The sequence below is a fragment of the Suncus etruscus genome, chromosome 11 (assembly GCF_024139225.1).
Source record: "Suncus etruscus isolate mSunEtr1 chromosome 11, mSunEtr1.pri.cur, whole genome shotgun sequence".
Classification (NCBI taxonomy): Eukaryota; Metazoa; Chordata; class Mammalia; order Eulipotyphla; family Soricidae; genus Suncus; species Suncus etruscus.
Window position 1 is genome coordinate 91722041 of NC_064858.1, and position 11426 is coordinate 91733466.

An 11426-nucleotide genomic window follows, 5' to 3' on the forward strand; every position below is an offset into this window, starting at 1 on the left:
GCTATACTATTTTAATGCATTATGTAAAAGTATAAATTTTTTTGTTATGGTTTAGGTTTATTTTGTTTGTTTGACTTTTGGGACACATCAGCAGTGCCCAGTGCTTGCTTCTCTCTCTGTGCTCAGGAATCTTTTGGTAGGATCAGGGGTCCATTTGTGCTGCTGGGGATTAAACTTCGGTTGGTTACATGAAAGGCAAGCACTCTATATGCTATAGTGTATAGTGTCTCTCCAGCCTATTCTTTTTTTCTGTTTTTTTTTTTTTTTTTTTGGGTTTTTGGGCCACACCCGGTGGTGCTCAGGGGTTACTCCTGGCTGTCTGCTCAGAAATAGCTCCTGGCAGGCACGGGGGACCATGTGGGACACCAGGATTCGAACCAACCACCTCTGGTCCTGGATCAGCTGCTTGCAAGGCAAACGCCGCTGTGCTATCTCTCCGGGCCCTCTCCAGCCTATTCTTAAACAATTTTTATTGACCTTTATACAGCTGTCAAAAATTTAACCAGAATTTGTATAAAGAGAAAAATAAGGAAATTCTAGTAGCAATTTTTTTTTGGTAAAGTTTGTGGACCATAACTAGAAGTATAATAATGATAGGTGATTAAATTAACATTTACAAAATTTTTAACAGTTTAAATTACATCACTGGGGACATAAAGTACAAATGTGTGTTAAATATATAGAATGATCACACTCATTTGAGGGATATAAAAAAAAAAGATAACAGATAGTATGGTAATAATTTCCAGAGACAATGGAGACAAGGGCCAAGAGAACCATGGTAGGAAACTTGCCACAAATAGTGGGAGAGTGTGGTAAGGGCCAGAGAAGGGACTACTGTGGCTATAATAGATGGAAATGATCACTCTGGACAAGAAGTGGGTGCTGAAGGAAATAAAACAATAGACTTGCTACCTGTTCAAGTCATAATCTTGCAAACCAAGTAACAAGTCTTGCAAATCCTGGTGTCCAAACGGGAGAAGAAAAGCGGAGGAAGAGAGAGAAAGAGTAAAAGAGAGAAGAAAGGAGAGGAAAGAGAGAGAGAAGGGCAAGAGGGACAAGAAGGTGATATGATGGGAAATGTGCACTAGTGAAGAGTGTTGGGCATTATATCACTGAAAATCATGAACATGCAGAATAAAAACTATTATGAACAACTTTGTAAACCATTGGGTTTAAATAAAGTAATTTTTAAAAATCTAAATATGTTAAAGGTAACCATAAATGATGATAATATTTAACATGTTAGAAAAGTATATGCTTCATTACAAACAGAAAAGAAAAATTAGGGATACCTAGGGGCCCTAATAAAATATGTTGGATTTTTCATGGATAGTTCAGCATGAATTCATTAGGTTGGTTGCTTGGTTTAGAAATTGAGGAAATATTTTTTGCTTGGGGACAATATCTAGAAGTACTTGGGTTACCCCCAAAGGTGCTAGGGTAGTTGGAGAAATTGTATCTTGGGCCTCCCCTTTAGCCCCAAAAGGTAAATAGTGATTTTGGGATTTGTTTTTTAATTATAGTTTAGGTAATATGGTTAGAAGAGTTTTAAAATTTATGGTTTTGATATAGTTAATGTAGCTCACCACTAACAAAATACCCATCTTGTTCTTATAGGCCACATCCGCAACAGGGAAAAGTTTTAATATGCTCTTTCCCCTAGCCTATATCTCTCCAAATCTAACCTCTTTAAAGGTACCCCTTTATATTAGTTTGTGAATTCTTCGATAGTGGGTTTGTTTTGTTTGGTTTTGGTTTTGGTTTTTGGGCCACACCCGGTGATGCTCAGGGGTTACTCTTGGCTATGTGCTCAGAAATTGCTCCTGGCTTGGAGAGACCATATGGAACGCGGGAGGAATCGAACAGCGGTCTGTCTTAGGTCAGCCACGTGTAAGGCAAATGCCCTACCACTTGTGCCACCACTCCAACCCCTCTATCATAAGTTTTATAATATAAATTTCAAACATTTATCTCTATAAACCTCAGATTCTTTTGGGTTTTTTTTTGGGGGGGGTCACACCCTATGACGCTCAGGGGTTCCTCCTGGCTTTGCCCTCAGAAATTGCTCCTGGCTCGGGGGACCATGTGGGATGCGAGGATTGAACCGAAGTTCGTATTGGGTCAGCCACGTGCAAGGCAAACACCCTACCACTGTGCTATCGCTCTGGCCTCTAAACCCCAGATTCTTACACAAGTGTATATGCATAACTTGTCCATATCATACCTACTGTTCCACATTATCAAAAATAAAGTCTTCCATATTAATATATTCAGTTTTTTCCACTTTTGGTTAAGTCTACAGTACTATCAAAATTTGTGGGTTTTAATATAGTGGGTAAGACAGTTTGTATGTAGCCAATCCCAGTTTGGTCCTTTGTGTAGAATATGGTCCCCCCAGGACCTTACAGGTGTGATCTCTGAGCATTGTGCCAGGAGTAATCTCTCAGCAGCATTGGAAGAACCAAACTTTCTCCCCCTGCAAGTTTTAAATTCTTGAATTTGAGTAACTTTTTGCTTAAGCTTCTTAAAACTTAAAATGCTCTGAAACTCTTTGTTTAAACTCTTTTTTTTTTTTTTTTTTTTTGGTTTTTGGGCCACACCCGTTTGACGCTCAGGGGTTACTCCTGGCTATGTGCTCAGAAATCGCCCCTGGCTTGGGGGGACCATATGGGACGCCGGGGGATCGAACCGCGGTCCGTTCCTTGGCTAGCGCTTGTAAGGCAGACACCTTAGCTCTAGCGCCACCTTCCCGGCCCCTGTTTAAACTCTTTTGTAAGAGTTTAAGCTCTTTCTTAAAGGGTACATTTTTCCCAAGGAAACCAAGAAATTTTTCTTGTTCATTATTAGGGAATAATTTAAAATAATTTTAATCTTTACCCCTTTTTGGGGGGATTGAGCATCACATCCTTTGATGATCAGATGTTATTCCTGATTCTGCACTCAGGAATTATTCCTGACAGTGCTTAGGGGACCATATGGCATGCTAGAACTCAGACGCAGATTGGGCCTTACTCTAGCCCTGTTCATTTTATTAGAATAACCTTTTTTTATGGATAAGTAGCATTTTATTGTGTATATTTACCATAGTTTTTTTTTAATCAAGTAATCTATTTTTGGGCACATGGATTATTTACAGATTTTGGCTGTTGTGAATCGTGGTGTAATTAACATAGGTGTGCAGTATCTTTTCTTTAATGTGTTCTTTGGCCATTTAAAGAATGGAATTGCTTGGGGCCGGGCAGTGGCGCTAGAGGTAAGGTGCCTGCCTTGCCTGCACTAGCCTTGGATTTACCGCGGTTCGATCCCCCGGCGTCCCATATGGTCCCCCAAGCCAGGAGCGACTTCTGAGCGCATAGCCAGGAGTAACCCCTGAGCGTCACCAGGTGTGGCCCAAAAACCAAAAAAAAAAAAAAAAAAAAAAAAAAAAAGAATGGTATTGCAGGGCTGTATTGAAGCTGAATTCCTTTTTTTTTTTTTTTTTTTTTTGAGGAATATTATATTTTTTCAAAAAGACTGGAACAGTCAACATTCTCACCAGCAGTAAAAGGTCTCTTTTGCCTTGCGTGCAAAAGGACGGTGGTTCAAATCCCAGCATCCCATATGGTCCTCCAAGAGCCTGCCGGGGGTGATTTCTGAGCATAGAGCCAGGAGTAGCCCCTGACTGCTGCCGGTTGTGACCCAAAAACCAAAATAAATAAATAAATAAGAAGAAGAAGAGCTATAAGTTGTGGAATTTTCTCTTTTAAATTTCCTCTTTGTGTTTAAAGTATTGTGTTTATGTGAATAGAATAATCTCTGCTATTTATACCCACTTTTTGAAGTGTTTTACTTTCTGCTTTGCAGTTGATGGAAATACCTGGGCACAAGTAATTGCCTTATATCCAACCTTAGTAGAATGCATCACCTGCTCATCTTCAGAAGTCTGTTCTGCACTTAAAGAGGCACTAGTTCCCTTTAAAGATTTTATGCAGCCACCAGCATCCAAAGTTCAAAATGGAGAATCTTGACTATCTACAATTAACTTAAAGAAGAAAGAGGTCTAAAGAATGTTTGCTCCAAAGTGAGTCTGAGAGAGGACATAATTCTTGGCAGCTCTTGTTGGCCTCCTTTAAGTTGTACTTACCTAAGTTCAGTCATTCATATTCTAAGCCTTCACGTCAACAAAGGTTCCTGAATGAATAGCAGTGCAAGTCTTTAATAAATGAAACTGATGAAAGAGAGTTCATATCCCAACACACCTGCTATCTCATCTGAATTAATGATTTAAAAGTGAGCTTATGTACAGTTTGTGGTGTATGTGTTAAAGATGTACTTTTTAAAAAGAAAGAAAAGATATTTCACTCAATCAGATTTATTAGGCTGGTGTTTTTGCACCCTTTTCCAAGTACAAAAGTTGTACTAAAGTTTTATGCAAGATGGTACTGTAACATTCCATATTTGCCAGCCTTTGTAAACAAAGGGAACTGATCTACTCGTGTGTATAATAAATGGTACAGTTCTGTAAACATAGTGGCACTTATTATTTAAAATTTTTAAATATTGATAATGTTAAATGCTTGAAGCTGTATTTATGATGAATACAAAATTGTTTGCTTATATTTCTACTTATAATTTGCCTTCTTTTTTTTTTTTTTGGTTTTTGGGTCTCACCCGGCAGTGCTCAGGAGTTACTCCTGGCTCCATGCTCAGAAGTCGCTCCTGGCGAGCACGGGGGACCATATGGGACGCCGGGATTTGAACCGATGACCTTTTGCATGAGAGGCAAACGCCTTACCTCCATGCTATCTCTCCGGCCCCATAATTTGCCTTCTTAATTGCAGATATGCTCCCCATAAGATCAAGCAGTTTGGCAGAATGCTTAATTTAAATGTGTTTACCAGTGACTACTAAACATCATATAAGAAAGGTCATGTGGTCACAGGAGCAAATAGCTTATAATTTGCTGGTTATGCAATTTGAGATACAGTTTATTAATTTAAACATTGAGAGATACTGTATCACTCACTCCCATCATACCTCATCTCTTTAAATATTTCCCAGCTTTTGCATAAGTCTGTCTGTTTTTATATTTGCCACCTGGATTTTAAAGACTTTTCATATTTTATATTTCTACCAATTCTTCCTCACCCCCCCCCCCACTTACTAGCCATATTTATCACTGTCTGAACTACAATGCAGGCAAGTTAATTTCAGATTTCCTAAGTTTTGCCTGAGGTTTTGTTTATTTCATAATTTTTTCTCCAGAAGAAAAATAACTATACTGACACACAAATACGAAATATGTCTGTATTCTAAAACAATGAGAAGTGTATTTTTGGAGATAGTGAAACATTCAGAAGTACAGTAAACTTTTTCTTGGAGTAAATGCAAATTTGGTTTCACTTTCCTACCTAGTAAGGAAGAAAAGTGCTCTTGAATACTTCAGCCTGTTTCATAAAAAACTGACAAGGCTCATTGTATTTTTATTTTAACTTAATGGATTCTGGTATCTTCTTTTCTTTTGAGTTAAATTTTCATAGTCATTTTTGTGAAGATTTAAAGATATTTTGAATAATAATATTCATAAGAAATCATGGTTTCAATATTATTTTAGTGTGCTGGGATGTTTTTTTAACATTATAAGTTTCAGTCATTACAGAGTAATTATGAAACTATGAGAAGATATTAGAATGGAGCAGTAAATGAGTTACACTGTTGAGGCTATTATAATTGTGTAATTATTTATTTTGCACTATTTTCTGTAAACATGTAAGGTCTTTTTGAGGTGTTACTATTTTTATTTACATGAATTAATGAATTTCTACTTTATTAATTTTACCCAAAATTAAGATAAAATATGGCATTACCTATATTCTGTCTACAACATTTTCCTTAAAGAAGTTTGTGGGAGGGCATTTGTCTTGTACATGGCCAACTCAGGTTCGATCTCCACCATCCCAGATGATTCTCTGAGCACTGCCAAGAGTGATTTTTGAACGCAGAGCAGAAAAGTAACCCCCGAGCACCACTGAGTGTGTTCCCAAAAACAAGCAAACAAACAAACAAACAAAGTTGTGGGAGGAAATAAATCACTCAGAGCAAATAGCACAGTGGATAGGGTGTTTGCCTGGCACCCAGCCAAGCTGAATTCAATCCCTGATATCCCTTATGGTTCCCAGAAAGTGCCAGGAGCAATTTCTGAGCCCAGAGCCAGGAATAACTTGAGCATTGCCAACTGAGGCCCAAAAGTTGGAAAAAAATTCATTCAGACTGTGTATTTTGATTATTTTGCATGTGTCAAATTGTGGGTCAAAAAAAATGCCTATCATGAATAACATTGAAGCAGAATTATAGGGATAGTGTACCAAGTCAATAACATGCTAAAAATTCAGCTAGGGATTTATACAAAGTAAAAATATGTCTATTCTTAAAAAAAATAACATATCAAATAATTTTTTCAATGGAAATTAAGTGAGTCAATAGTTTACTGCATACATTTATATAAAAATGTCATATTTAGCTAATCATATTAGCTGTCAATAGCAGGATCAAAGCAAATGTGGAAATTACGATATGGTCATCAATACCACCAGACTGAGTGATGAGTAGAGTGTGGGCTGGCCTGTGCCAGTATACTTTGATAGGATTTTCCTCTTAGGGTATCTCTTGCAACCAGTGAAAGTCATTAGCAGCAATTCCTTTACTTGATCCAAGCATTCCAAGACACTGATCCCTCAGGTAACACATGCCCCTGGATTTGTTAGCGTGAATCAGGTTGTGACATGAAGAAATGGAATATTCGAGATGACTTAATAAATTCAGGGGTCTCAAACTCGCGGCCCACGGGCCGTTTGCGGCCCTCCGTACAACATTTTGTGGCCCTGTCCTAGAGGAATCTTTTTGTTTTGTTTTGTTTTGTTTTAGTTGTTTGGGTCACACCCCCCCGATGTTCAAGGCTTACTACTGACTTAGCACTCAAGGATCACCCTTGACTTTGCCTTTTTTTTTTTTTTTTTTTTGGGGGTCTCACCTGGCAGTGCTCAAGGGTTCCTCCTGGTACTATGCTCAGCAATCGCTCCTGGCAGGCTCAGGGGACCATATGGGATGCCGGGATTCAAACCACTGACCTGCATGAAAGGCAAATGCCTTACCTCCATGCTATCTCTCTGGCCCCTATTAATTCTTAAAACTCTAGTCATAATGTTTTTTATGATAGTCTATAAAGAGTTTTAACTCTCACTATTCTTTTTGTCACAGTGCCTGTGTTATGTAAATTGTTGGAAAATAAGCTTATATCAACCATTGCATTAAAATTGTTCCCTCACAATTTTTTCTGTAAAAGAAACACTTTTAAGGAAATAGGGGAATAGAGAATTACTACATCAGGCAAACTTGCCTTGTGCACACACAACCCTAGTTTGATCCTTCATATTTCATATGGGGTACGGAGAGATAGCACAGCAGTAAGGTATTTGCAGCCGACCTAGGATGAACAGTAGTTTGAATCCTGGCATCCCATATGGTTCCCCCATGCTGCCAGGGGCAATTTCTGAGCACAGAGCCAGGAGTAACCCCTGAGCACTTCCAGGTGTGACCCAAAAAAAACAAAACAAAACAAAAATCATATTGCATATGGACCCCAAGCACTTGAACACTCATGGGTATGACCCCAAAGTAATTAAAAAACAAACAAACAAAAACATAACTTTAATAGCTTACTTTTTAGTTTTCTATAATCCTCCCACTACCAGGAAGTAAGTGAATGTTTTAGTGTGTCTTATTTAGTATTTCTTTTTATATTGCCAAGTCTTACTCGCTTTATTGTTTATATTTGTGTGTATTATTTATTTGGAATCTTTTAGTTGGCAAAAGCAAAAGAAAATACAAGAGAAAAGACTAGTTATAAGAGTAAAAGATGAACAATTTAGCATATGTGTTTTACTTGGAAAAATAATATGCACTTAAATTCTGTAGCAGGCCAATAACAAATAGTTTATTTACCATTTCCAAAAGTAACTTTTGAGTACTTCATTTTTATTTAGCACCTTAAAAATAAGTAATATTTGACCTAAAAGACCAGTTAACAAGCTGAGGCTGAAACAGCATAAAAGGTTAAATATAGTAAAGTAACTTTGAAGTACTGTCTTATATATGTGTTAGTAAGATGTATAGTTCCCAGGGCAGGAGTGATAGCCTTACATACAGTTGTGATGACCATAGCCATCATTTGAATCCTGAGCATCACCGTGGTCCCCTAAGCATGACCGGGATAAATACCAAGCACAGAGCCAGGAATAATCCCTGAGCACTGAATGCTGTGGCTTCAAACTTGTCCTCTTCACATTCCCCTGCCAAAGAAAGATGTCTGGGTCAGAGTACAAGGAGTTAAAGCATTTGCCTTACGTGCGATATCAACCTTGGGCTCAATCCACAGCACTGCCAGGAATAAGCCTTGAGCACTGCAAGGTATGACCCAAAATTCAAACAACCACAACAAAAATGATAATGAATTTCTAATTCAGAGAAAAATTTTAACTTAGTGTTGATTTCATATTGACATTGAATTAAGTAACCACCCTAGTTTGATTCATTTACTCTGTCTTTTTATTATTGTTAGTTTGGCTTTGGACCACACCTGGCTATGTTCAGGGCTTATTCTTGACAAGGCACAAGGGACCATAAGTGGTGCCAGGGGATTGGACCCATAAGTTATTTAACAAACAAAGAAGAGATTTATTGAGAAACTTCTAAGGTACATGGACATGCATGTGTTCTTGATATCCTATCACTCTCCTTTCAGAAGGGCTATTGAGTGGATGAGTCTTCCTCCACACTGGCGATCCACTTCCATTACCTTTTCCGCATTGAAAAGAATTTCAGGAGGAGGCAAAATAGTGAAGCAAGATAGTTATTATTGAACATATTTAGAAATAATGGGATAAGATAGAAGTGTGTGTCCAAGAGAGAATACAGACTTCTCCAGAGTGTAAATAAGAAACATAGAAACAAGCCAGCAAGATGCATGTTCAAGGAAGAAGCATGGAGAGCAAGCTTAATTAACTGAAACCTTGGGGCCCGAGAGATAGTATGGAGGTTGGGTGTTTGCCTTGCATGCAGAAGAATGGTAGTTCGAATCCCGGCATCCCATATGGACCCCCAAACCTGTCAGGAGCGATTTCTGAGCATAGAGCCAGGAGTAAGCCCTGAGCGCTGCCTGGTGTGACCCAAAACAAGAAATTAACTGAAACTTTCGGTTCTTTTTTTTTTTTCCTTTTTATGGCATTTTCTTCCCTTATTTTAAATAATAGTTTACCTTACCTACTTTTATCATACATTATCTCAATTTTTCCCTTACTTTATTTCTATGCCTTTCCCTCTTTAGTTCTTCTTTTAATTTTACTTATACTTTACTCAGATAAAGTAGAGATATTCATGGTCCCTCTTGCCTTTCTATTAAGTTGTGGAAATCTATTTTGATTCACTGTTGCTTCCCACTCGCCCCCCAAGGTGAAGTCCCTCTATCGTTACAAAATAGCTGAACTAGTTAAAATAATCTGAAACTACAACTACTACCTTCTGAAATCACAGGTTCAACAGCCGAAATTTTCACTATCAAGTTCCAGAGCAACAGTACATCGTGTGGGGTGTTTGCCTTACACGTGGCTGACCCAGGTTTGATCTCTGGTATCTCATTTGGTCCCCTGAGCACCTCCACGAAGAATTCCTAAATGTCTACAGGTGTGGCCCCTCCAGAAAATTGTATTAAAAAAAGATGCTCATTATCTGGAATTGTTTTAAATGTGATGGATTCAGCAACTAAGAACAATTACGTCTTTTTAGTTTGGATTGAAAGATTATACTCTTCCTCCCCCACTTCTCACTCTTCTCCCAGTCTTTAAAATATGCTTCCATGAAGGTTTTTTTTTTATTTTTCTTTTTTTGAGATGCCTTTTACTTTCTTTTAGAGGCAGATGCTTTAACTATTTTAGACTTATGTTATCTAAATGGTATTGATTGATTCATAATATTTATACTTTCAAGAAAGACAAGACTGCCTATTGCTCATGTATTTCAGCTGTTTCTCTTTTCCCTTGCAAAGAAGTATTCTTTCATAAATGACTTAGGATATTATAGTACCCACCTCCAAATCTTTTTTAAGTGTATTTGGTACCTATGTGCTAGGTGCTTATCATAAATATAGACGTACCATTGGCATAGAAGGCTTTTGAAGTACCCTTAACTAATCTGTGGGATTGATTTTAGCCCCAAAGTAAAGAAAAAAAAAACACAAACATTCACTCTGAATTTTGAGATCATTTGTTGCTGAAATGTGGTGACATTGAGTTTTATTTTAAACGAGCATCTGTAAATGGTATAAACAGGGAAGATTGAGTAGCCCATGCCATTATTTAGAAAACTATTAAAATACAATAGCAATTGTTTCTTTTTATGAAGTTTTACTACTAGATGGGAGGAAATTCCAAACCTATAACATAACAGTCTACTTTTTTATCTTGAAAAATTAAATATTGGGCATTGAATCGACAATGCAAACTGCCTTTCATTTCCCACTCTAACTACTTCTGTCATAATTTTAACACATATCATACAACTCCTGTCTCTTAAGGCAGTTACCATATGGTGTTTATGCCAGACAGGATATATTTGATTTGGTGGGATTCTTTTTTAGCTCACAACACAATTCTTGAAAGTAGTACTTCTGTTTTTATACTTTTTATAATTTTTATGTTGTTGAGATGTATTAGTTATGTTTTATAATCATATAATCCAAGTTTGCTTTGTGGCCTGGAATACTTTTTTTTTTATGAAAACTATAGCTATAGTTGTGAATGCCATTTAAATTATTTTACAGTCATCACTCAACATACTTCCAGGTCTTAAATTATTTTCCAGCAGTAGTCTCTCAATATGAACTTAAAGTTATAGACACTTTTAAGATTTACTTCAGATCATAAATTACTCATTTTGTTCTTCTGTATACATTTTGTTTGTTTTAACATCCCCCCAGTCAAACTGATTGTTGATATCTCACATCCAGTTCATTGGTGATACCTCCTATCATTAACTCTTTTAAAGATTTAATAAGTAATTCAAACTTGTTTTGGACAATCGATTTAGAAAAACTCATAGAATAATGTGTTTTTAAGAAACTGTTGTTGGAACTGGTATAAAGAATAAAAATATGGGACTGGAGAGATAACATAGAGGTAGGGTGTTTGCCTTGCATGCAGAAGGACAATGGTTCAAATCCTGGCATTCCAAATGATCCCCCGAGCCTGCTAGGAGCGATTTCTGAGCGTAGAGCCAGGAGTAACCCCTGAGCACTTCTGTGTGTGACCCAAAAACCAAAATATATATATATATATAATTAATAAACATTATGAAATATATGTTAGCAGTTGTAAAGAAAATCAATTTAAAAC

General features: G+C 37.2%; 1 protein-coding gene across 2 annotated transcripts in view; it reads left to right on the top strand.

The window, feature by feature from the left end:
• MON2 (MON2 homolog, regulator of endosome-to-Golgi trafficking) overlaps positions 1–4508 on the top strand; it is a 126210-nt gene extending 121702 nt beyond the window's left edge. For both annotated transcript variants that reach the window (XM_049782729.1, XM_049782730.1), the window contains one exon: positions 3847–4508. In XM_049782729.1, the coding sequence (XP_049638686.1) occupies positions 3847–4010 (164 nt within the window). In that variant the 3' untranslated portion in view covers positions 4011–4508. The remainder of the gene's footprint in view (positions 1–3846) is intronic.
• Positions 4509–11426: the final 6918 nt, after the last annotated feature.